The 25,000-nt window shown below is 45.7% G+C and overlaps 1 protein-coding gene across 1 annotated transcript in view; it reads left to right on the top strand.

Annotated features, from left to right (window-relative positions):
• The window catches only part of LOC129833017 (synaptic vesicle membrane protein VAT-1 homolog), a 43,106-nt gene that overhangs the window by 5,098 nt on the left and 13,008 nt on the right, over positions 1-25,000 (top strand). Inside the window, exon 2 of the mRNA XM_055897232.1 lies at positions 3,197-3,404. Coding sequence (XP_055753207.1) covers positions 3,197-3,404 — 208 coding nt within the window. The remainder of the gene's footprint in view (positions 1-3,196; positions 3,405-25,000) is intronic.

Genomic DNA, 25,000 nt, shown 5'->3' with positions numbered 1-25,000 from the left:
TCAACAGAACCGAGAGGGACCAAGAACAACTCAGAAATAATGTCCGTTTGTCTCCAAGTTTGTTCTAAGTTCTAGCCTATCAGTAACAAGACTTGCTATTGTAGTACCGTAGTCATGGTAACAGCTGCAACGGTAGAACGAGCAGGTAGAAAGCACAGATTATAGGTCAAACTCAAGGTCGGTTCGTTCCTTGAACAGGGCGGGGCCGTGATCCCGACACATAAAATGCTCCATGGATGACCCTCTCAGTGTAACGATCGTTGTTGGAAGGATTGGACCAAGGTGCAGCGTGGAAGGCGTTCATCACATTTATTCATGTGAACCAGCAACAAAACAATAAAGAGAAACAAAACGAAACGTACAGCTTTGTAGGGCTAAAAAGCAACAATACAAAATCAAGATCCCACACACAACAGGTGGGAAAAGGCTGCCTAAATATGATCCCCAATCAGAGACAACGATAGACAGCTGCCTCTGATTGGGAACCATACCAGGCCAACATAGAAATACACAAACTAGAGTACCCACCCTAGTCACACCCTGACCTAACCAAAATAGAGAACAAAAAGGCTCTCTAAGGTCAGGGCGTGACACTCAGTCTCACACAGTTCACACATCAGCAGACTGAAGGGTTTATCATAGTCCAAAACGTGTAGGCGTAAGAAACAGTGGTGTTCTAGAATATTGAACCGTTGGCCTTTCAGACTTTGGAAGTTTCAACACAGGTCAAGCAATTTCTCCAACCGTCAACACATTCAAATGAAAAGAGGAAGCGTGCCGGAGACGCGTTCGTTGGGAATTATGGGCTGTGTGTCAACCGTGGACGGCGGTCTCAGAGCCCTGTAGCGATGTCACAATGGGACGCCTATAATTTGCGCTTAACAATGTTAGACGACAACACTGCTGACACAACACAGTAGGATGAATACATTGTCCTTTGTCCTTTAATCTAATCTAGGCCCCATGAGAACATTAAGGTGCCATACGGAGTTCACAGCTACTCCTCCGGTTGACACTAGAATCCATGATCTAACCAATTGGGGGCAAAAGTTGATGAGATCGTCAAACTACATAACCTCCGACTTGTGGCCCACATACCCCAAACCTGAATCACTAGTTGATAAAGGCCATTGGTGTACAGCAGCTGACTACAAGGCTCTTTGAGAAGCTTCCCCCTCATAGTGGTGACTTCATTAGAGGCTGGAGAGTCAAGGGGGGGAGGACATGACAGAAGTAGGAGGGGGGGGGGTCACACAGTAACGAGTGCTGTGATGGACAAGTCACAAGGAGGACATTGGCCAAGAGTGTGTTTGAGTGGGACTCTGTTCTGTGTGACTGTTGTTCTTCTGTTTGCGTGTGTGTGTGTGTCTCTGTGTGTGTGTGTGTGTGTGTGTGTGTGTGTGTGTGTGTGTGTGTGTGTGTGTGTGTGTGTGTGTGTGTGTGTGTGTGTGTGTGTGTGTGTGTGTGTGTGTGTGTGTGTGTGCGTGCGTGCGTGCGTGCGTGCGTGCGTGCGTGCGTGCGTGCGTGCGTTCGTGCGTGTGTGTGTGTGTGCGCATGTGTGTGTGTGTGTGTGACGGCCACTCACATGCCTTACATGGGCACACAATACTTCCCGATGTAGTTGAATGTGAGGGTTGAGTCATCAGTGTGTTTCCTGCTAAGCTCCAACGCCTATTGATCCTACCTGCCATACTGGAGCTCCAATTAACAGACTGAGGGCAATGAGTTTCACCCACAGACCCAGGGAGACGGAGAGAAGGACAGGCAGAGGGAAAGAAAGAGATTTAAAGATGTAGACTGATAGAAAAGGACCGAAAGCGAGAAAGAGGAGGGACTCAAAACGCATCCGCTTGAGACGGGGATATAAAGAGAGGGAGAGTGAATGAGAGGGAAGAGGGAGATCTCTCTAATTGGAGTGGATAGACAGACAGCGAGGCGCATCGCTCCCTCCAGACCATTAGAGAGGCCCGGGTGGGCGGGAGGATGGTGGGGAGGCTGGGGCGGGAGGAGTGGGTTTGTTCCTAGGAGGAGAGAGCTTGTCTTGTGCTCAACCATGGAGAAGAATCTGGCAAGGCCGCTGATGAGTGGAGAGCGGCCAGGGGAGAAGATGGGATCCATTGTCCTGTCTCACTGATGAGGAAGAGGGGAAACGGGCAACTCCTCGCACAGGGCCCATGGAGGGAGGAGGAGAGAGGGAGGGAGATAGAGAAAGGGAGACAGGAGGAGGGAAGGAGATGGAAAAAAGAGGGGGTAGAGGAGATACTATGCAAGACAGAGAGAGTGAGACAGAGGGCGATGGAGAGAGAGAGACAATCAGAAGAGATACTGAAGGAGTGAGAGGGACAGACAGCGAGGAAGAGTGGCAGGTTGAGGGAAAGGGAGAGGAGTGGAGCGAGGGAAGGAAGGAAGGAGTCAGATGGATGCAGTGGTGGGGTGGAGGAGGGAGGAGGAAGAAGAAAACAGGAAGAATGTTAGAATGCGGTGGTGGGCTGTTTCCTGTGTCCCTGGTGTTTCACTCCCTGATTGGCCAGTCCCTCGGCAGGGGGGGGGGGGGAGTTTACAATGGGGCTCTTCCTCCTGGACAGGCAGGAGAGGGTCGTAGGATCCTGCTGCTCTGATAAGCCCGAATGGGGACACGGCGCCCAAAATGACAAGCAGGAGAGAGCGGGGGGGGGGGTGATAAGGAGGGAGGAGATAATTGTCAGAGAGAGAAGGGTAGCAGTGGGGACTAATGCCATATCATGTTATGTTGTTGAGTGTTGTCACAGTGTGTGGTCAGAGTGAATGTGCTAACCTATATGACAAACAACTAATGACAAAATAACTAACCTGACCGCCACAGTCATTTGCATTGTGAACCTTTGATTTGTAAAATTCCCCCGACACCAAACCAGAAAACAGCTGATCCCTTGCTTTCCATAAACATATACACTTGTAACTTGTGAACTAAATGACATGTCTACAGTAGATATAAGCTAGTTAGGGTTGCAAAATCCCACTAACTTTACCCACATTCCCAGGTTTCCCCCAAATCCCACATTCCCAGGTTTCCCCCCCTCCTGATTTTGTGAATCTTCCAACCAGGATTCCTGGAAACCTTGGGTTTCCAGGAAACCTTGGGAATTGTCAGAAATGTACTGGGATTATGCAACCTTATAGTAAAACACACTTCTAACACACTTTCCCGTCCATGCAGGTGGGTGACAAGGTGCTGGTGCTGAATCGCTGTGGGCTGTGGCAGGAGGTGGCCGTGGTGCCCGCTACCCACACGTTCCTCATCCCAGAGGGCATGACATTTGAGGAGGCCGCCGCCCTCCCCGTCAACTACATCACCGCCTACATGATGCTGTTTGACTTTGGCAACCTGAGGCCCAACCAGAGCATCCTCATTCACTCTGCTGCAGGTAGGAATCAATCACCATAGACACCGTGTAGGTAGGAACCAATGACCATAGACACTGTGTAGGTAGGAACCAATCACCATAGACACCGTGTAGGTAGGAACCAATGACCATAGACACTGTGTAGGTAGGAACCAATGACCATAGACACTGTGTAGGTAGGAACCAATGACCATAGACACTGTGTAGGTAGGAACCAATCACCATAGACACTGTGTAGGTAGGAACCAATGACCATAGACACTGTGTAGGTAGGAACCAATCGCCATCACTGTTATAGGGACAGAACACAAAACAAGGCACACACCCCATACAATTGAATCATAAGGGACCCATAGAATTAGAGTAAGTACTATTGTAATTTTAATCCAGTGACACACTCATTTCTTATTATAAACTGGGTGCGTTTGAGCCCTGAATTCTGATTGGCTGAAAGCTATGGTATATCAGACAAAATGTTTAGTTTTCCTGCTCTAATTACATTGGTAACCAGTTTATAATAGCAATACGGCTCCTTGGGGGCTTGTGATATATGGCCAATATACCACGGCTAAGAGCTGTGTCCAGGCACTCCGCGTCGCGTCGTGCCGCAAGAACAGCCCTTAGCCGTGGTATGTTGGCCATATACCACACCTCTTCGGGCCTTATGCTTAAATATACACCCGCAGGCCAGCAGGGAGGTCTCTGCCATTCTAAGGAACATAAATACATACAATGTGAATATGAATACATTCATTGGGAAAACACAGTGATAAGTATTGAATGGAGTATAGTGCCAAACCCATAGTCCAGTCCAGGTCAAGAATGTTGTGTACTATGAACACAAGGAAATGCATCAGTCGCATTGCCAATCTGTATTGTTCCATAGCTCCTGTCTATGACTGTGTATTATAACTATGTGAATTACGAGAAGGAGTAGTATTGTAGCTACTATGTAAGAGTATTGTAAATAATACTTAAGATCCAACCCTGTGTGTGTCAGTACTGAGTAGAGCAGAGACGTGGTGAGAGTTGGGGTTGGAGGAGCACCTGTCACCTGGCTTTGGGGGTCAGAGTGCGCCGTGTGGGAGTGGAGGAATGGGGGGAACGGGGGAGTGAGGGGGTGTAAGCACCTGGGTATGGGTGTGTTGAGCTTTTGAGTGTTTTTGAGCGTAAGAGAGGGAGTGTCTCAGTTGTGTGTCAAGGACAAGGCCAGCTGGTCAACATGGAAGGCAGTTTTTTATTTTATTCTTCCTGTGTGTACAGTACATGCATGCGTGCAGCGTGCATCTGTGTCTGTAATGTATGGGAATCCGAGAGGTATCATGTGCTGTTTTGGTTGAGGACTAGTGCATTTTTTTTGTTGAGGTAAGGGAGTGCAAAAAATATATTTAAACGACATAATCATTTCCTCATTCAATGTTTGTACCGACAGATGTGGCCTATGGGATCTCATTGTAGAATAGGCCTACGCATAAAATGTATCCTCCAATTGTAACTTCTGCCTACTGTATGCCCACACATATTGCCTCAAGAAAATGTTCTATTTGTAATACCCTCAAACACCAAGTTAGGCATAGCTCATTTCAAAATAGGAATGATACGGATAATTATTCAGGTTTTACCGGTGAAACATCCCAACTGCATCTGCATCAGTAAAATGATCATGAATCATTATGGGATCTTGCGAGACATTGACTCTGCTTTGATCCAACTTTACTAAACGAGCATCATTGTGAGAAGTGAGAATATCTTATTTGTAATAATAACAAGTGATGACCAGGACTATTAGGCGTAGGCAACATGTCTTGATGAGTGGTATTAAGTGATTGGACAGCCCTTCCTGGTGCTGAAAGGACAGCGGCAGAATCGCGCAATGTTGTTAAAGACGTTGAACCAACTTGTGTTGCTGAAGGATAGCTCTGTCATCCGGCCAGTTCAGGAACAAACAACAATCATTTGCCGTATAATCTAAGAGGCCTATAACTACGTGGGATAGCTATTTGTAGGCTATAACCTAATCTAAATAGAAATACATATAGCTTACTATCATTGCACTGTTTGCGAAGAGAGCTTTCGTTGCGAGTAGGCATTTCATTGTATTGTGTAGCCTACACTACGCTGTATCATAAATCAACTTTGATTTGATTAGCTTGAACACATGGTTACAGAATACCATATTACAGAATAAAAGAAAACAGAGGTGAACTATCAATTAATGGAATTTATTTGCACAGATTAAACATGCTATCAAATCAATTGACCAAGTAGTGAACAGAAATCACTACTACGTAGAAAATCAGGAAATTCGTTTAAAAACAGCCATAAAATCAAGCTTTTGGTGTAGTGTATTCATGCATCTCAAAAAACTATAACCCTAAATGCATATTTACCTCCAACTTGGCCCAATTCACATTTACAATTGCCCACCCTGACATACCAAACTAGTGCTGCGTCGCTCACACTCCGCCGAGCTGCAGGGAATGAGATATCTAATGTATGTTATACTGATTGGCCAAAGAGGTCGAGCCAACAGGCACACACGTAGCCTACAGTTCTTCATCATTCTCGCCACCCTCAGAGAGAAGACAGAGAAGAAACCACCATTTACCTACTCTACATATACAAAAGTATGTGGCCACTCCTTCAAATTAGGGGATTTGGCTATTTCAGCCACACCCGTTGTTGACAGGTGTATAAAATCGAGCACACACCCGTGCAATCTCCATAGACAAACATTGACAGTAGAATGGGCTTACTGAAGAGCTCAGTGACTTTCAATGTAGCACCGTCATAGGATGCCACCTTTCCAACAAGTCAGTTCGTCAAATGTCTGCCCTGCTAGAGCTGCCCCAGTCAACTATAAGTGCTGTTATTGTGAAGTGGAAACGTCTAGGAGCAACAACGGCTCAGCCGCAAAGTGTTAGGCCACACAAGCTCACAGAACTGGACCGCTGAGTACTGAAGTGCGTTGGGCATAAAAAATTGTCTGTGCTTGCTTGCAACACTTACTACCAAACTCCAAACTGCCTCTTGAATCAACATCAGCACAATAACTGTTCGTCGGGAGCTTCATGAAATGGGATTCCATTTCCGAGCAGCCGCACATAAGCCTAAAATCACCATGCGCAATGTCAAGCATTGGCTGGAGTGGCGTAATTGGCCGCCATTGGTCGCCATTGGACTCCGGAGCAGTGGAAACACATTCTCTGGAGTGATGAATCACACTTCACCATCTGGCAGTCCAACGGACGAATCTGGGTTTGGTGGATGCCAGGAGAACACTATGTGCCCCAATGTAAAGTGCCATCTGTAAAGTTTGGTGGAGGAGGATTAATGGTCTGGGGCTGTTTTTCATGGTTTGGGATAGGCCCCTTAGTTCCAGTGAAGGGAAATCTTAACACTAAAGCATACAATGACATTCTAGACGATTCTGTGCTTCCAACTTTGTGGCAACAGTTTGGGAAAGGCCCTTTCCTGTTTCAGCTTTACAATGCCCCCGTGCACAAAGCAAGGTCCATATAGAAATGGTTTGTCGAGATCGGTGTGGAAGAACTTGACTGCCCTGCACAGAGCCCTGACCTCAACCCCATCAACCACCTTTGGGATGAATTGGTACGCCAACTGCGAGCCAGGCCTAATCACACAACATAAGTGCCCGACCTCACTAATGCTCTTGTGGCTGAGTTGAAGCAAGTCCCTGCAGCAACGTTCCAACATCTAGTGGAAAGCCTTCCCAGAAGAGTGGAAGCTGTTATAGCAGCAAAGGGGCGACGAACTCCATATTAATGTCCATGATTTTGGAATGAGATGTTTGACGAGCACTTTTGGCCATATACAGTATTTGATGAGTCATTCTATTGTTATTAATGTTTTTTTTGTGGTAATTCAATATAATAGATTTATAATTGATGAGAGTACATTTGATAGAAATAGTGTTACCACCTCTGTGTATTCTCAAATTGAAAAGAGTGAGGTTGTGCAGCTCCCACACCTCTCTGATTCAGAGAGGTTGGGTTAAATGCAGAAGACACATTTCGGTTGAATGCATTCAGCTGTGCAACTGACTAGGTATCCCCTTTCCCTTTCCCCTTTCCCTTCCCGTGCTCCAGCAACACTACACCCCTGTGTTTGGGACAGTATGTGGGTAGATATGACCATGAGAAGCACAGATGAACTATCCATGTGTATGTTAGAGAGGAACCACGTCACTCTACTCTGAGTACCGTGGAACAGTCAGTGCAGGTGTGTGTGCCCCTTGACATGGAACCCAATCTTTACAAGATGGAGTATGAGAGTGATGTATTACTGTAATATACACAGGTGTGTTTCAGAGCTAGCATAGGCTAATGAGTCAGGCTAATCACTCAGTGAAAGGTCACCGTGGAATTCACAGGTGTTTGTTTTCATTGCTATTATTTAGCTGATGCCATTCATCAACTTGGACCTTGGAGACTTGATGTGGGAGTGGAGCTCAGTTGGCCTGGGGTTTTGTGCACTGTAAAAGTGTGTGGTTTCCGTCTATTGGTTACACAGACTTTTGGCCTCCCATCCCATTCCTATTCTAACCACCTCATCGCCGGCTTCGTATTCATGTTACCTGATGAAATTGCTGTACAATATGATCTTGTTGCCATCTGATGCACATTCAGATGTCACAAATCAGCACTGCAGAGCTCTCCCTGTCCTCTGCCGTGTCCTGATTGTATTACTGTTGATGATATCTGGACATGTGCATGTACACCCTGGCCCACCTACTGTTGCTAGCTCCAATTCTGACGTGTGCTCTGATATCTGATTCACTGATTTCTGCTCTCGTAAAAGCCTGGGTTTTCTGCACGTTAACACTAGAAGCTTATTACCTAAAGTTGATCAATTGAAAGTGTGGGTTCACAGCTCCAATCCAGATGTGTTGGTCATTACTGAGATGTGGTTAAACCTTCAGTGCTTGGGTTGTCTCCACCAAGTCTGTCCCCAAACAATTTGATTAGCTGGTTTTAAGTATTACACTTTCAAATAGTACTTTGTTGACTGTTGCTGTGTGCTATTGTCCTCCATCGGCACCGGCCTGTACCCTATCTAAACTTAGCTCTCTCCTGGCCCCTTACACTAAGTCTGAATTTGTCCTGCTAGGTGACCTAAACTGGGACATAAACCACCTGAACAAGTCCTAAAGCAATGGGACTCCCCAAATCTTTCACAGATTATTACCAATCCCACAAGGTATGACTACAAACACCCAGAAGAGGCTACTCTCCTCGATGTTATCCTCACAAATAATCCTGATAGGTATCAGTCTGCTGTTTTCTGTAATGACCTTAGGGATCACTGTTTTACAGCCTGTGTTCGTAATGGCTGCTCAGTGAAACGACCTGTCCTGATTTGTCATAGACGCTTGCTAAAATGAGCCTTCCTTCATGACCTGGCCTCTGTAAAATGGTATAGAATCAGCTTGATCCCCCTCTGTCAAAGATGCTTGGACCTTCTTTTTGATATTTTCAGTGGTATAACAAACACATAAAGAAAATGAGAATTAAAACCAGGTTCAGCCCGTGGTTCCACCGTGACTCCACCTCAAGAATTCCATTTGGCGAAAGGCTCGGCATACGCATACTCAGGCTGACTGGCTCTTGTTCAGGCAAATGGGAAATAAGTGCACTCAGGCTATCCGGAAGGCCAAAGTTAGTTACTTTAAGGAGCAGTTCTCTCTCTTTGGGTCTAACCCCAAGAAGTTCTGGGAAACGGTTAAAGACCTGGAGAATAAACCCTCCTCCTCACAGCTACCCATGTCCTTTAAAGTTGATGATGTGGTTTTTACTGACAAGAAGCACATGGCTGAGCTCTTTAATCACCACTTCATTAAGTCAGGATTCCTATTTGACTCAGCCATGCCTCCTTGCCCGTCCAACATTTCCTCATCTCCCATCCCTTCTAATGCAACTATCCCTGATGCTTCTCCCTCTTTCTCCCCTGCCCCGCAACAAAGTTTGTCCCTGCAGGCAGTCACTGAGTCCAAGGTGCTAAAGGAGCTCCTGAAACGTGACCCCAAAAAAACATCTGTGTCAGACCCTTTCTTCTTTAAGGTTGCTGCCCCTGTCATCGCCAAGCCTATCTCCAACTTCTTTAACCTGTCTCTCCTTTCTGGGAAGGTTCCCATTGCTTGGAAGGCAGCCACGGTTTGTCCTTTATTTAAAGGGGGAGATCAAGCTGATCCTAACTGTTATATGCCTATTTCTATTTTGCCCTGTTTATCAAAAGTGTTGGAAAAACTTGTCAATAATTAACTGACTGGCTTTCTTGATGTCTATAGTATTCTCTCTGGTATGCAATCTGGTTTCCGCTCAGGTTATGGATGTGTCACTGCAACCTTAAAGGTCCTCAATGATGTCACAATTGCCCTTGATTCTAAGCAATGTTGTGCTGCTATTTTTATTGACTTGGCCAAAGCTTTTGATATGGTAGACCATTCCATTCTTGTGGGCCGGCTAAGGAGTATTGGTGTCTCTGAGGGGTCTTTGGCCTGGTTTGCTAACAACCTCTCTCAAAGAGTGCAGTGTATGAAGTCAGAAAATCTGCTGTCTCCGCCACTGCCTGTCACCAAGGGAGTACCCTAAGGCTCGATCCTAGGCCCCTGCACTCTTCTCAATTTACATCAACAACATAGCTCCGGCAGTAGGAAGCTCTCTCATCCATTTATATGCAGATGATACAGTCTTATACTCAGCTGGCCCCTCCACAGACTTTGTGTTAAACGCTCTACAACAAAGCTTTCTTAGCATCCAACAAGCTTTCTCTATCCTAACATTGTTCTGAACACCTCCAAAACAAAGGTAATGTGGTTTGGTAAGGTTTGGTAAGCCCCTCTTCCCACAGGTGTTATTACTACATCTGAGGGTTTAGAGCTTGAGGTAGTCACCTCATAGAATTACTTGGGAGTATGGCTAGACGGTGCACTGTCCTTCTCTCAGCACATATCAAAGCGAAAGTTAAATCTAGACTTAGTTCCCTCTATCGTAATCGCTCCTCTTTCACCCCAGTTGCCAAGCTAACCCTGATTCACATGACCATCCTACCCATGCTAGATTATGGAGACATCATTCATAGATCGGCAGGTAAGGGTGCTCTCGAGCGGCTAGATGTTCTTTACCATTCGGCTATCAGATTTGCCACCAATGCTCCTTATAGGACACATCACTGAGCTCTATACTCCTCTGTAAACTGGTCATCTCTGTATACCCGTCGCAAGACCCACTGGTTGATGCTTATTTATAAAACCCTCTTAGGCCTCATTCCCCCCTATCTGAGACATCTACTGCAGCCCTCATCCTCCACATACAACACCCGTTCTGCCAGTCACATTCTGTTAAAGGTCCCGGAAGCACACACATCCCTGGGTCGCTTGTCTTTTCAGTTTGCTGCAGCTAGCGACTGGAACGAGCTGCAACAAACATTCAAACTGGACAGTTTCATCTCTTCATTCAAAGACTCAATCATAGACACTCTTACTGACAGTTGTGGCTGCTTTGCGTGATGTATCGTTGTCTCTACCTTCTTGCCCTTTGTGCTGTTGTCTGTGCCCAATAACGTTTGTACCATGTTTTGTGCTGCTACCATGTTATGTTGCTACCATGTTGTTGTCATGTGTTGCTGCCTTGCTATGTTGTTGTTTTAGGTATCTTTTTATGTAGTGTTGTGTTGTCTCTCTTGTCATGATGTGTGTTTTGTCCTATATTTATATTTTTATTTTTAATCCCAGCCCCGGTCCCCGCAGGAGGCCTTTTGCCTTTTGGTAGGCCGTTATTGTAAATAAGAATTTATTCTTAACTGACTTGCCTAGATAAATAAAGGTGTGCGACACTAAGTGTTCCCTTGGTCTGGTAGAGTTGTCTCAAATGGCACCCTAATCAATCAAAATAAATTGTATTAGTCACATGTGCCGAATACAACAGGTGTCTGTCTAGAAATGATGTCTAGAAATGTTGTCTCCGTAATCTAGCATGGGTAGGATGGTCATGTGTATCAGGGTTAGTTATAACCTTACAGTGAAATGCTTACTTACGAGCCCCTAACCAACAATACATTTAAAAAAAAAAATACGGATAAGAATAAGAAATAAAAGTAACAAGTAATAAAAGAGCAGTAGTAAAATAATACTAGTGCACTACCCTTGGTCAGAGCCTATATAGGGAATTATATTCCATTTCGGACACAGTCTACGCAGGTCTGGACCTCTGGTTTCTCTTGGCACCCAGCCAGCTTGCCCTTGGCTCTCCAGCTGTCTGAAAGGACATAATGATTAGAACAAAGGATTACTGAAACAATAACAGAAACATTTGCCTAACAGCCTCTTTGCCTGAAGCATAATTCTTCTTAGCTCTTTCTATATTTTTGAAATCCCTCATGATATTACACCCACCCACTCAGGGTCATGAAACAATCTATGGATTTATATATTTCGTCACTGCTTGTCGAGGCAATTTAGTTAAAAATGCAGTTATTGTGTTTGTAACAGTAGAGGCAGTAGGTACACTAGCTACAGCAGCAGTGGTACTTTATATGCATTTCTTTTGAGTACACACAGTTAGGCCCTATTCCCACTACGAGAGATGACATCCTTGCCTCACCTTCTGTTGTGGCTGGCAATGCGACATTCTTGCTCCGCAGATCAAATTGACCGTAAATATCACAGATATCACAACTATTCAAAACATATTACAATATTGAATAATGCAACCAAACCATATTACCCTCTTGAATAATTCAACAATCCACAAGCATGTGCAGACAATGAAAGGGTTTATTTTGTTGCCCGTATGGAACACAAAGGATATGAACAGGGTCTCCCACGTCTTAGACCTTTAGACCAAGAGGAAATTCCCTCATGGACCGAGGGCAGACATTGGTTTGGAAGTTTGCAGGCGGGGCTACCTCATCACGGGACCATGACTGACTCATGTCTGCTACATTTCCCCCCCTTTGACCTCCTCCCCTATGAGAGACCACCCCACGTTGGGCGCCATGGTGACACGCGGGATATAAACCTGGGTCCGGTATCCAAAAAGAATCTCAGAAAATATCCTAGGAATCCTGATAAAACCGGTTTTAAGTAAAAAAAATATTTAACTCCCAGCACAGAGTGTTTTAGGATGATGTTAAGACACTGCTCAGACAAACTCTGAGCCAGGAGTAAAATCAACTCATAAAAGCTTCTCAGCTGGTAATCACAACAGTTTGAAGAACCGCAAAGGAAAGATAGTGATGACGCTCATTGGCATTGTTGCAAATGATGGGGAAGACGTAGTGATGGCGCCGGAGGGTATGGCTGCCGTCTTATTGGCTCTCAACCAATCATGCTATTTTGTTTGTTTTTTCGCATTGTTTGTAACTTGTTTTATACATAATGTTGCTGCTACCATCTCTTATGACCAAAAAGAGCTTCTGGACATCAGAACTGGGATTGCTCACCTCAAATTGGACGAGGAGTTCTTCTTCAATGAGTCGGCCGCAAGGGATATACTGAAAATACCCGACCAGGCCCCGATCCCTGTGATTCGCTGGAGAAGGAAACTGAGATTTCGAGGCAAAAGTTCTGGGTGCCTTGCGAGGATCAGGCAACGACTGGCTAATCTGCCCTTGCCTTCCATTCTGCTAGCTAATGTTCAATCGCTGGAAAATAAATAAAAAACTGTAATATCTTATGTTTCACGGAGTCGTGGCTGAAAAACGACATTAAGAACACACAGTTGGCGGGTTATACACTCTATCGGCAAGACAGAACAGCAGCCTCTGGTAAGACACAGGGCGGGGGCCTATGCATTTATGTAAACAACAGCTGGAGCACAATATCTAAGGAAATCTCAAAGTTTTGCTCGCCTGAGGTAGAGTATCTCATGATAAGCTGTAGACCACACTATCTACCTAGATTTTTTTTTGTAGCTGTCTACATACCACCACAGAGCGAAGTTGGCACTAAAACACAGACTGGAATATGGTCTGGGATTCTTCCGATGGCATTCAGTGGTACACCACATCAGTCACTGGCTTTATCAATAAGTGCATCAAGGACGTCGTCCCCACCGTGACTGTACGTACATACCCCAATCAGAAGCCATGGCTTACAGGAAACATTTTCACCGAGCTAAAGGGCAGAGCTGCTGTTTTCAAGGAGCGGGACTCTAACCCAGAAGCTTATAAGAAATCTCGCTATGCCCTCCAACAAACCATCAAACAGGCAAAGCATCAATACAGGACTAAGATCGAATCGTACTACACCGGCTCCGATGCTCGTTGGATGTGGCAGGGCTTGCAAACTGTTACTGACTACAAAAGGAAGCACAACTGAGAGCTGCCCAGTGACACGAGCCTACCAGACGAGCTAAATAACTTCTATGCCCGCTTCGAGGCAAGTAGCACTGGAACATGCATGAGAGCATCAGCTGTTCCGGACGACTGTGTGATCACGCTCTCCGCAGCCGATGTGAGTAAGACCTTTAAACAGGTCAACATTCACAGGGCCAGACGGATTACCAGGACGTGTATCCGAGCATGCGCTGATCAACTGGCAAGTGTCTTCACTGACATTTTCAACCCTCCCTGTCTGAGTCTGTAATATCAAGATGTTTCAAGCAGACCAACATAGTCCCTGTGCCCAAGAACTCTAAGGTAACCTGCCTAAATAACTACCGACCCGTAGCACTCACATCTGTAGCCATTAAGTGCTTTGAAAGGCTAGTCGTGGCTCACATCAACCCCATCATCCCAGAAACCCTAGACCCACTTCAATTTGCATACCGCCTCAACAGATCCACAGATGATGCAGTCTCTATTGCACTACACACTGTCCTTTCCCACCTGGACAAAAGGAACACCTTTGTGAGAATGTTATTCATTGACTACAGCTCAGCGTTCAACACCATAGTGCCTTCAAAGCGCATCAATAAGCTATGGACCCTGGGACTAAACACCTCCCTCTGCAACTGGACTTCCTGATGGGCCACCCCCAGGTGGTAATTGTAGGTAACAACACATCCGCCACGCTGATCCTCAACACAGGGGCCCCTCAGGGGTGCCTGCTCAGCCCTCTCCTGTACTCCCTGTTCACTCATGACTGCATGGCCAGGCAAGACTCCAACACCATCATTACATTTGCCAATGACACAACAGTTGTAGGCCTGATCACCGACAACAATGAGACAGCCTATAGGGAGGAGGTCAGAGACCTGGCCGTGTGGTGTCAGGACAACAACCTCTCCCTCAACGTGATCAAGACAAAGGAGATGATTGTGGACTACAGGAAAAAGAGGACCGAGCAACGCCCCGATTCTCATTGACGGGGATGCAGTGAAGCAGGTTGAGAGCTTCAAGTTTCTTGGTGTCCACATCACCAACAAACTAACATGGTCCAAACACACCATGACAGTTGTGAAGCGGGCACGACAAAACCTATTCCCCCTCAGGAGACTGAAAAGATTTGACATGGGTCCTCAGATCCTCAAAAGGTTCTACAGCTGCACCATGGAGAGCGTCCTGACTGGTTGCTTCACTGCCTGGTATGGCAACTGTTTGGCCCACGACCGCAGGGCACTACAGAGGGTAGTGCTAATGGCCCAATACATCACTGGGGATGAGCTTCCTGCCATCCAGGACCTCTTTACCAGGCTGTGTCAGAGGAAGGCCCTAAAAATTGTCAGACACCAGCCACCCTAGTCATAGACTGTTCTCTCTGCTACCACACGGCAAGCGGTACCGGAGCGCCAAGTCTAGGTCCAAGAGGCTTCTAAACAGCTTTTACCCCCAAGCCATAAGACTATTTGCATTGCCCCCTCCCCTCTCCACACCACTGCCACTCTCTGTTGTCATCTATGCATAGTTACTTTAATTACAACTCCATTGTGTCCTCCTCCCAGAGTGCTAAGAACCTTGGCGTGATCCTGGACAACACCCTGTCGTTCTCAACTAACATCAAGGCGGTGACCCGTTCCTGTAGGTTCATGCTCTACAACATTCGCAGAGTACGACCCTGCCTCACGCAGGAAGCGGCGCAGGTCCTAATCCAGGCACTTGTCATCTCCCGTCTGGATTACTGCAACTCGCTGTTGGCTGGGCTCCCTGCCTGTGCCATTAAACCCCTACAACTCATCCAGAACGCCGCAGCCCGTCTGGTGTTCAACTTTCCCAAGTTCTCTCACGTCACCCCGCTCCTCCGCTCTCTCCACTGGCTTCCAGTTGAAGCTCGCATCCGCTACAAGACCATGGTGCTTGCCTACGGAGCTGTGAGGGAAACGGCACCTCCGTACCTTCAGGCTCTGATCAGGCCCTACACCCAAACAAGGGCACTGCGTTCATCCACCTCTGGCCTGCTCGCCTCCCTACCTCTGAGGAAGTACAGTTCCCGCTCAGCCCAGTCAAAACTGTTCGCTGCTCTGGCACCCCAATGGTGGAACAAACTCCCTCACGACGCTAGGTCAGCGGAGTCAATCACCACCTTCCGGAGACACCTGAAACCCCACCTCTTTAAGGAATACCTAGGATAGGATAAAGTAATCCTTCTAACCCCCCCCCCCCCCTTAAAAGAGTTAGATGCACTATTGTAAAGTGGTTGTTCCACTGGATATCATAAGGTGAATGCACCAATTTGTAAGTCGCTCTGGATAAGAGCGTCTGCTAAATGACTTAAATGTAAAATGTAAATGTAATTAGCTCTACCTGTACATACTACCTCAACTAACCGGTGCCACCGCGCATTGACTCTGTACCGGCACCCCCCTGTATATATTGTTATTTTTTACTGCTGCTCTTTAAATTTGATTTGATTTGATTCGACCAAGCTTGCAGTCCAAACACGTTCATTTTACCCCCTCAGCCCTTGTGCTAGCCACTTTCCCTCGGGGGAATCCCTGTCGAAACCAGATGCAGTTTGATTGCCATCTTAAGTGGAGGTCCAATTGCCCCCAAGGCCCTTGATTTAGCTTGAGGGAGCGAGTGGAGAACTTTGATCACTTGTAGGATTGATATGACCCACAATTCAATGCAAACTGTATTCATGTTTCAAACGCGGCAAAATGTAAAATTTTGTCAACATGGCTACATTTTTGGCATGTGAGACAAAACTATGACACTAGCTTGCTAAAGAATTTCTATAGATAACATAGATTTTTGCATTGGCAAATGGGAATGATGCTCAAATGGCTTAGTCTCGTAGTGAGGAGCCTATAAAATGTTGCTAGCTTCATAAACATAGTTTTGGGAATTCAGAAATGGATTGGAATAAATGACCAAGCTATAAAACTAGCTAGCCAGCTATAGGTAACTGTAGCTAGCTACCTGACAGGAGTGCTAGCTAGCTATGTTAGCTTGCTAGGTACATTACTAGCTTTAGGTTGGTTGTTTTTAAACTCAACATCAAGATTTCCTCTCCGATCATCACTCTCCCTCACTTAGGAAAGGGACATTTAAGGTACACTCGTATGTGACAATGTAAAAAGTCATTCAAGGGCTGAGGGTATAGGGCCGGTGGCTGTCTACTTTGCGTTTGGACTGCAACCCAAGAGAAAATTCCCTCTTGGGCTGAGGGCAGACACTGGTTTTGAAGTTCGCAGGCGGGGCTACTTCATCACGTGACCATAACCGACTCATGTCCGCTACATGTACACATTAAAGTGCTGACAATACACAGCTAACTCAAGTAACATTAGCATATCAATACTGAATGTTTACCCCTCCCATACGAATATAAAAGACAGTAATGTTATCATACAGTGTCATTCATATTATAATATAGGCTACACAGCTAGCTAGGTAACGTTAGCTAGCTAAACAAAATAATTTCTGCATCCTCACATAAACATGCTGGCTGTAGCTATATGCTGACGATTAGCTGAGCCATAGCTAGATAGGAGCTCTTAGGCTTACACTTGCTCTCATATTAAAGTAACCTTAGAACAAACCAGGCGTGATTTTATCATTATCATGGAAGTCATTATATGAGGGAAAAGATAATTGAGACTGAAGCGATGATAATTCTCTGGGGAGTAACTTCTTGCCTGGACCTCAGTGCAGCCAAGCAAAATAAAAAAATACGCTGTTGAGATTTAAAGCTACAGTGATCATGTCAGAATGTAACAAGCTGCCACTACAATTTCAGGTACAAATTCAATCAAATAAGTCAATAAAATAAGGAAAATGTCTGTATTTCAGCTGTTTCAAAAACATTGCTATGCTATTCAAATGTTTATTGTAAGAGTGTTGACTTAGAGACAATTGTGTTTACACTGCCCTGCGTAGAGGGGGGCAACTTGTGTTGTCTCTCTTGTCGTGATGTGTGTTTTGTCCTATATTTTTATTTAATTTCTTTTTCTTTTTAATCCCAGCCCCCATCCCTGCAGGAGGCCATTTGCCTTCTGGTAGGCCGTCATTGTAAATAAGAATAGGTTTTTAACTGACTTGCCAAGTTAAATAAAGGTGAAATAAATAAAAATAAACTATCAGGCAAGTGTCGTGCGCTACCGCCGGTCGAGAAGTGACAAGTTCGCAAGTTTACATTGCGGTATATATGTAGCTAACACCTCTGGTTGGTTGGATCATGTGGCCTCCTCCCCTCACATGGTGGTGGAAGGTGTTGGGTAATGATGTTGCTGCAGCCCGAGAGTCTGTCAGAGCATGTCTATGATTTTAGACTCTAGATTAGTGTCAGATATCAAACAGTGTGTGTGTGTGTGTGTGTGTGTGTGTTTGTGTGCACAACCACAACCACACTAATGGTACAGTACGTGCATGGTTTTCTATTAGGGTCGTTGTGTGTCAGTGGATGCCTGTCTTGCTCTTGCACCGGCAAGATTAAAAACACAACCACCTATTTGAATCATATCTCTAACCTACAGTTTTACACGAGGCATGTCTTTTAATAGTGAACAAAGACAGCTGTTTAACAAGATTCAGTGACTCCGTTTGTACAGCTATAGCATATTAAAACAGTGGGTGGTACTGCATGAGGACACAAGGAGCCATTTCTCATATCCAGTCTCAGGGCCTCAGGGCATCTCAGGGCATGGCCAGACAGATATTATTTAATTGTCTGTCATTTTTTACTGGCAATAAATCAATATATAGATCAACAGCCGGCTTCTTATCGTGGTGACCACAGAGTCATTGTTTGATGAGCAATCTTCTGCCTCCGCTGTCATCAGTCTCTTCATCAATGTTACTCGGTTTCTTCCCTCTTATCGGTCTGTGGTGCCGTAGAGCCATGCTGGTGAGTGAGAGACTACTAGAGCTCTATGTGGCTCTATGGGGGTGCTGCTTAGCGCTGTCAACAGGCTGCTAACTTGTTGGCTCCCACTGTGAGGACCCGGGCAGAGAGGTGTCTAGCTCATTGCCTGCAGCAGCACCACCCCCCACCCACCTCATGACAAGGAAAGATACTGTATGTCCTCTCCAACATAATTGCCACTGTCAGTGTTTTAGCTCTCTGGAGATTATTACATAGGCCAACTCTGTCCTTGTACCCGAGAGAAGAGACCTCAGCTAAGACGCTAGTGTGCCAGTGTCATGGCTGTGTGTGAACCGTGAACCGTTGACTGACCCCAGCTGCCTCTTTCTCTCGTGGGCCTGTGGGCCGGCCGTTCCCGTCCCCTCTCCCCGAACAATGGCATGTTGTTCTCCTACCATCCCGCCCTCTCTGTCCGCTGGGCTCGCACATCTGCATCCTCCCCTCCTCCTCCCTCCACATGACTCCCACCGGAGAGGCTCCTCATGACCATGGCGTATCAGTGCTCAATACCTCGTCATCGGGGAGCGTGCATACATTTCCCCCTTTGTTTTCTCCAGAGGGTCAGGGCAAGGGAAGGAGTGCAGTGACATTTGGATGTGTTTGAGGGGGTGGGCATCCACTGTGCCCGGCCAAGAGCCTTTTCCTGCAACCTCTCCCTGAACTGAACCCTGTGTTTATGGATTAGGTCTGGCCAGCAGCCCTGCATGCCACCACGCCCACTAACACACACGCACACTAATACACACACACGCACGTGCACACACACACATACACACACATACATACACACTTGACTGAGCCTTGGCCTGATTGGTCTGACTAACACTACCCTGTATCCACATTAGAGAGAGGAGAGGAGAGGAGAGGAGAGGAGAGGAGAGGAGAGGAGAGGAGAGGAGAGGAGAGGAGAGGAGAGGAAGGAGATTGAGTGAAGACGATAATGGAAGAGAAGAGAAAGAGGTGTCAGAGTATAGAGAAAAGTACAGAGATGTTGATGTTACCTGCTCACTCTACACTCTTAGAAAAAGGGTTCCAAAAGGATTATTCAGCTGTCCCCATAGGAGAACCCTTTTTGGTTCCAGGTAGAACCCTTTTTGAGTCCAGGTAGAACCCTCTATGGAAAGGTTTCCACATGGAACCCAAAGGAGCTCTACCTGAAACCAAAAGGGTTCTACCTGGAACCAAAAATGGTTCTTCAAAGGGTTATCCTATGGGGACAGCCGAAACGTTTTAGGTTCTAGATAGCACCTTTTTTTCGAAGAATGTAAGATATGGCTCAATATGAGATACAGACAGAATATCACTTTGTTCGTTTATCCTACAATTTCAGACAAACCACATCTCTATTTCAGCATATCCTTTAGCAGTCTACAATGACTCCCCACTTTCTGACTACCCTGTGCTGTAAGGCTTACCCTAGTTCAGTGAATGCTAATAAGGGCAGTGTTGGAGAGGAGTCCTGGTTGTGTTTGTTTTCTGAGCCTAGCTGGCTGGCATCATACCCAGACGCTGATCAGCTGCACTGATAGCACAGGAAAACCAGGGCAACCTCCCCTCCGCAGCCTCCCCTTCACTCCAACCTCCAACCCACCCTCCAATCAGAATACACTCTCACTCACAACCGTTGCCTTATGACCACATTCAACTTAAGCCCCCCCCGCCACACACAGGTGTGTCTGTCTGTACATTTGATTTTTTTTTCTTTTTTTCTCACCATTGTGAGTTTGTGTTAGGAAGAATGTGTTCATTGGTACATGGTTATCAGTGGGTTTTATGAGAACATGTCTGTTTGTGTTTGTGCGTACAACGAGTCTACGTGTGTGTTAGGGTCTCTGTGTGCGTTAGTTAGCATTGTGTGAATTCTCACTCAGGAAATCGCAGGTTCTGCCTTCTCACACAGGATGTGCTTTGAATTCACTCGCCCAGTCACTACAAATGTGCCTCCTATACGTGGTACAGAGTGGAACCTACCATACGAGAAAGCATATTAAAACACTTCACAGCTACACAGAGCAAGGGGAAAACACGACGTTACGTAACACAGAGTCATCTCTCCGTATAGCAGACACAGACACAGGCACCCACTGCCGTTTTAGGCTCACACACTCATGTGAGCCTCGTGTAAGATTTGCACAATAACAGAGCGAGAAACGTTGCTCAGTCATGTCCGACTTGTTGATCTTGTTCACCGTCCCTTTGGTAATGAGGGATTCTTGGGTTTATGGTTTTATTCCACCACCACGGGCTAACGATAGGGTGTGGGATATGGTAAGCTTGGAGAGTGCAGACACAGAGAATGACATGGGGCAGACAGCATGGAAGACAGCACATCTCTCCGTGGTTAGCATTAGCGCGTGTGCTAGCTAGTGTTAGCAGAGCTAGCACCACAGGGCCCACACCTATAACCACAACCTAGCCTTTTAAGGTTAGAAGTGACCGTGAGCACGGTCTGAGGTGCGTTAGCTCCTCCGTTTGAGTTATGCTAAGAAACTAGCTCTCTACGAGGAAGTGGCCCAGCAAGCTTACCTCTTAAGCACCGTTCAGACGGATGTGGTCAGTGTGTGGATGACTGTGAGAAAGTGCCTGTGTGCACTGACTGTACTATGGTACGAGTATGTACAGTAGTAGGAGGTTTGAGTGTTCTCCTTCCCTTTGTGAGATCTCAGCAACATTTAGTGGCCCCACCCTCTCCTCACGTTGAACTCTGGGTGTGGACACACATCATGCTGGCCTAAATAGTAAAGTGACTTCCACAGTGTTTTGGACAAAATTCCTATTCACTCAAGAAGAGCGTGTTATTGAGACCCAGAGTGTATTTGGTGCCAAAAGATTTGTGTGTGTGTGTGTGTGTGTGTGTGTGTGTGTGTGTAGAGAGAGAGACAGGAATCCACTGTGTATGCTGTTCCTCCCTACACACCCTGGTCAGTGGACGAGAGACAGAGAGAGAAAACAACGCTTTTGACGGGCCGCAATTTTCTCCGTGAAACCAATTCAATTGAATCCCAAGCAGAACGAATGGAATTAGGCGCGGGAATTTGCTTAAGTTGCCATCTTCGCACAGACAATGGTTTAGTGTTCAGGCAATGGGTTAGTGTTCAGGGGACGACCTCGCGTCACATTGCCAGGAGAATGAAGGGAAGAAGGGAAAAAAGGAAGACAAGGACTGGAAAGAGAGACAGATCGCCCTGGTCCACATATACAGCAGATGAGAGAGAGATGGAAAGGGGGCACTGACAGGGGAGAGAGGGAGAAAGTTTGCGAGAATCTAGTGAGAAATACCAAGAGAACAATGTGAACCAAAACAATAGGTTAACGATGGGTTAACTGTTTAATCTGAGCACATATTTGGGAAGATTAGCAGATATGAACAGACTTCTCATCCAGACTGTTCCTGTCTGCAATCTCTCTCCTACCTCAGCTTATCTCTCTCTCTCTCTGTGTATTGGGGGGGAGGGGTGGGGGGCTCTTGGCAGTGCTGGCCTGGGTCTTGTGATGGTGGATCATTCACAAGACAGGCTGACAGGCCCTGGATCTCTGGTTCTCAGGGGGTTCCAGCCAGACACAGGTGTCCCCTCCTCCCTTTCTAACACAGGTGGAAGAGCGGGACAGAGTGGTCAGTAGATATAGGCAGGCACCAACTCGAAATATCAAAACTCTGTCCTACCCCGACAGCCTAAACACTTCATATTGACTATACACATTACTGGTTTGCAATATCAAAGTATATTTGCGAGCACAAGTCCATGTGGCGAAGAAGCATATCAAAAGGCTCTTTTTTGGCATCCTTCAGGTTAAGCAACTTCTCATCTCGCCACCTTCACACCCGCATACACCCTCGTCTACTTTCAGCTGGCTCTAGGTAAGTTGTTATATGGTTATTGGGTGGGTGTTACTGGCTGATCTGTCACATATTACCCCTGGATGAGCTTCTGATTGCCTCCAAATGCCTCCTGTTTTGCCTGGAGGAAAAACAGTCCAATGAATCAAAATGGCTCCTTTGCTCAGTCGTCGACGCCAATTTGGCCTGGGTTTCCCTGGCAACGCAAACTTGGTTTCTCTCTGAGGACAGAACGACAGGGAGAGATAGTCCTAGCTGTTAGGAGGCAGGCTGACTCACGGACACTGCCATCCAACAGCAACACCGCTGCTCCTGTTATTTCATCAAGTTCTTGATTGCGTTCCAAATGATACCCTCTTCCCTACACAGTGCACTACTTTTGACCAAAGCCATATTGGCCCTGATCAAAAAGAGTGCACTACTTGGTGTCATTTGGGACGCCGACCTTCTCTCTTTTTCCTTGCCAGGCTAAAACACAGTGAGAAATGTCTATTGAGTTCCCATAGGCTCAAGGTCTCTTCAGAGCAGAGCCGGGAGGGAATTGGTCTCGTTCTTGATTATTTTCTTTGTAAGAGTCAAAGGGGAGAGGAGGTCTGCCTGTGAGACGTAGCAACCAGCGACTACGATAGATTAAAATATAACCTCTCCTTGGTTACTTTTGTCTCTGTCTACTCAAGCGTATGGTGTGTGAGTGAGTGGGACCAAGACGGATGGCCCACAACTCCCATCCCAACATGTTGCTGATGATAACCACAGTCAACCACAGCAGTTCAAATATGCTTGAGACAGGCGTCTGTTTGAATGTAAATGTCCATGTTGTGAAATCTCTGTTTGCGTTTCTCTATTGGCTCTGGCCTCAGATAAGACTGACAGAGGGACTTGGTCAGGCATGAGTGACCTTTATGGACCCTGTTCAGGTCACATCCTCCATCCAGTCAGCCTCCCTCTGTCCTCTCTGTTCTGCCCCACTACTTAACAGTAGCCTATTGAGACCTAGCTTCAGACACACACAGTGACACACACACACACACACACACATACAGTATGTTCAAAAACAGTGACTCATACACACACCATACTACATCAACCAGCCATGCTGATGTAAGTTACACCTACAGAAAGCAATGCTCTCCCACAACTGCCACTTTGTCTACAAAAGGTCATCGTAGACAATACATTGTTCGTCGTTTCAAAGATGTATTCCCATACGAGAAGGTTTTGTTTCAACTGGCACAGTTACGAAACAATGTTTTCTTGTTTCCTTGACCCCATGTCACACATTGCTCCCATAGCCAAAACAAATACCGCAAATTACCCAGGATTCTTAGTCAGGTCATCTTGCATGAAGCTAAAGTCAACCATTGTCATTTGACGTACAATGGCTACTTTCTCTAGTTGTGGATGTTTGTGTGCCTCTACGTCTTTGTGTGGGTGTTCCTTTTTGCCCAGGGTGGCGGGTAGGAGGTAATGTGATGTGTGTTTAATGGTCTCCTTACTTACCCGTGAGCCACACACACACACACACACACACACACACAGCCAGCCTCTTATTGACTGACCTGGCCTGTCACAGTAAACAAAACAAATCCCATTTCCCTGCAATAGAATGGCTGTACATAATGGCATTTATGGGTGCCTCAAGACACATTTATATCAGCTGAGTTGAATTGAGTTGGAGGTGTCTCCCTGAGTGAGTATCTCTTGAGGTAATGATTAGTGAAGCTTGGATAGAAGTTATTCGGTATTATACTTCCTCCCCATAGTTACCCTGTTTAGCGAAACAACTAGGTAGAAAAGTAAGGGACACATACACAAGTCTTAACCACCCGTCTTTGTCTCCCTATCCTCTCTCTGCTTTATTGGCATGAATGGGTGGTTGCCACGGTCGCCAAAGCAATGTATATATTAGTATTACACACTGTATTACACACAATGTATATATTAGTATTACACACTGTATTACACACAATGTATATATTAGTATTACACACTCTATTACACACTGTATTACACACAATGTATATATTAGTATTACACACTCTATTACACACTGTATTATACACAATGTATATATTAGTATTACACACTGTATTACACACAATGTATATATTAGTATTACACACTGTATCACACACAATGTATATATTAGTATTACACACTGTATTACACACAATGTATATATTAGTATTACACACTGTATTACACACAATGTATATATTAGTATTACACACTGTATTACACACAATGTATATATTAGTATTACACACTGTATTACACACAATGTATATATTAGTATTACACACTGTAAATTAACAATATGTTTGAGCAACAATAATAATATATCAACAAAAACAATTCTACATGGAAAATAATACACAGAAAAAGCAACAATTGAGAAATGTAATCTACTAGGGGTTATGTGTATGACATGTTGGGCGCTTTTGTCTCTGTTATACGATAACAGGCCAGGACGTATAACCTGCAGCAGCATCTATCGTCTCTACGTTTTCTCCT

The sequence above is a fragment of the Salvelinus fontinalis genome, chromosome 34 (genome assembly GCF_029448725.1).
Source record: "Salvelinus fontinalis isolate EN_2023a chromosome 34, ASM2944872v1, whole genome shotgun sequence".
Lineage (NCBI taxonomy): Eukaryota > Metazoa > Chordata > Actinopteri > Salmoniformes > Salmonidae > Salvelinus > Salvelinus fontinalis.
The sequence above is the reverse complement of the archived record's forward strand: the minus strand, read 5'-3'. Positions and strand labels throughout refer to the sequence as shown.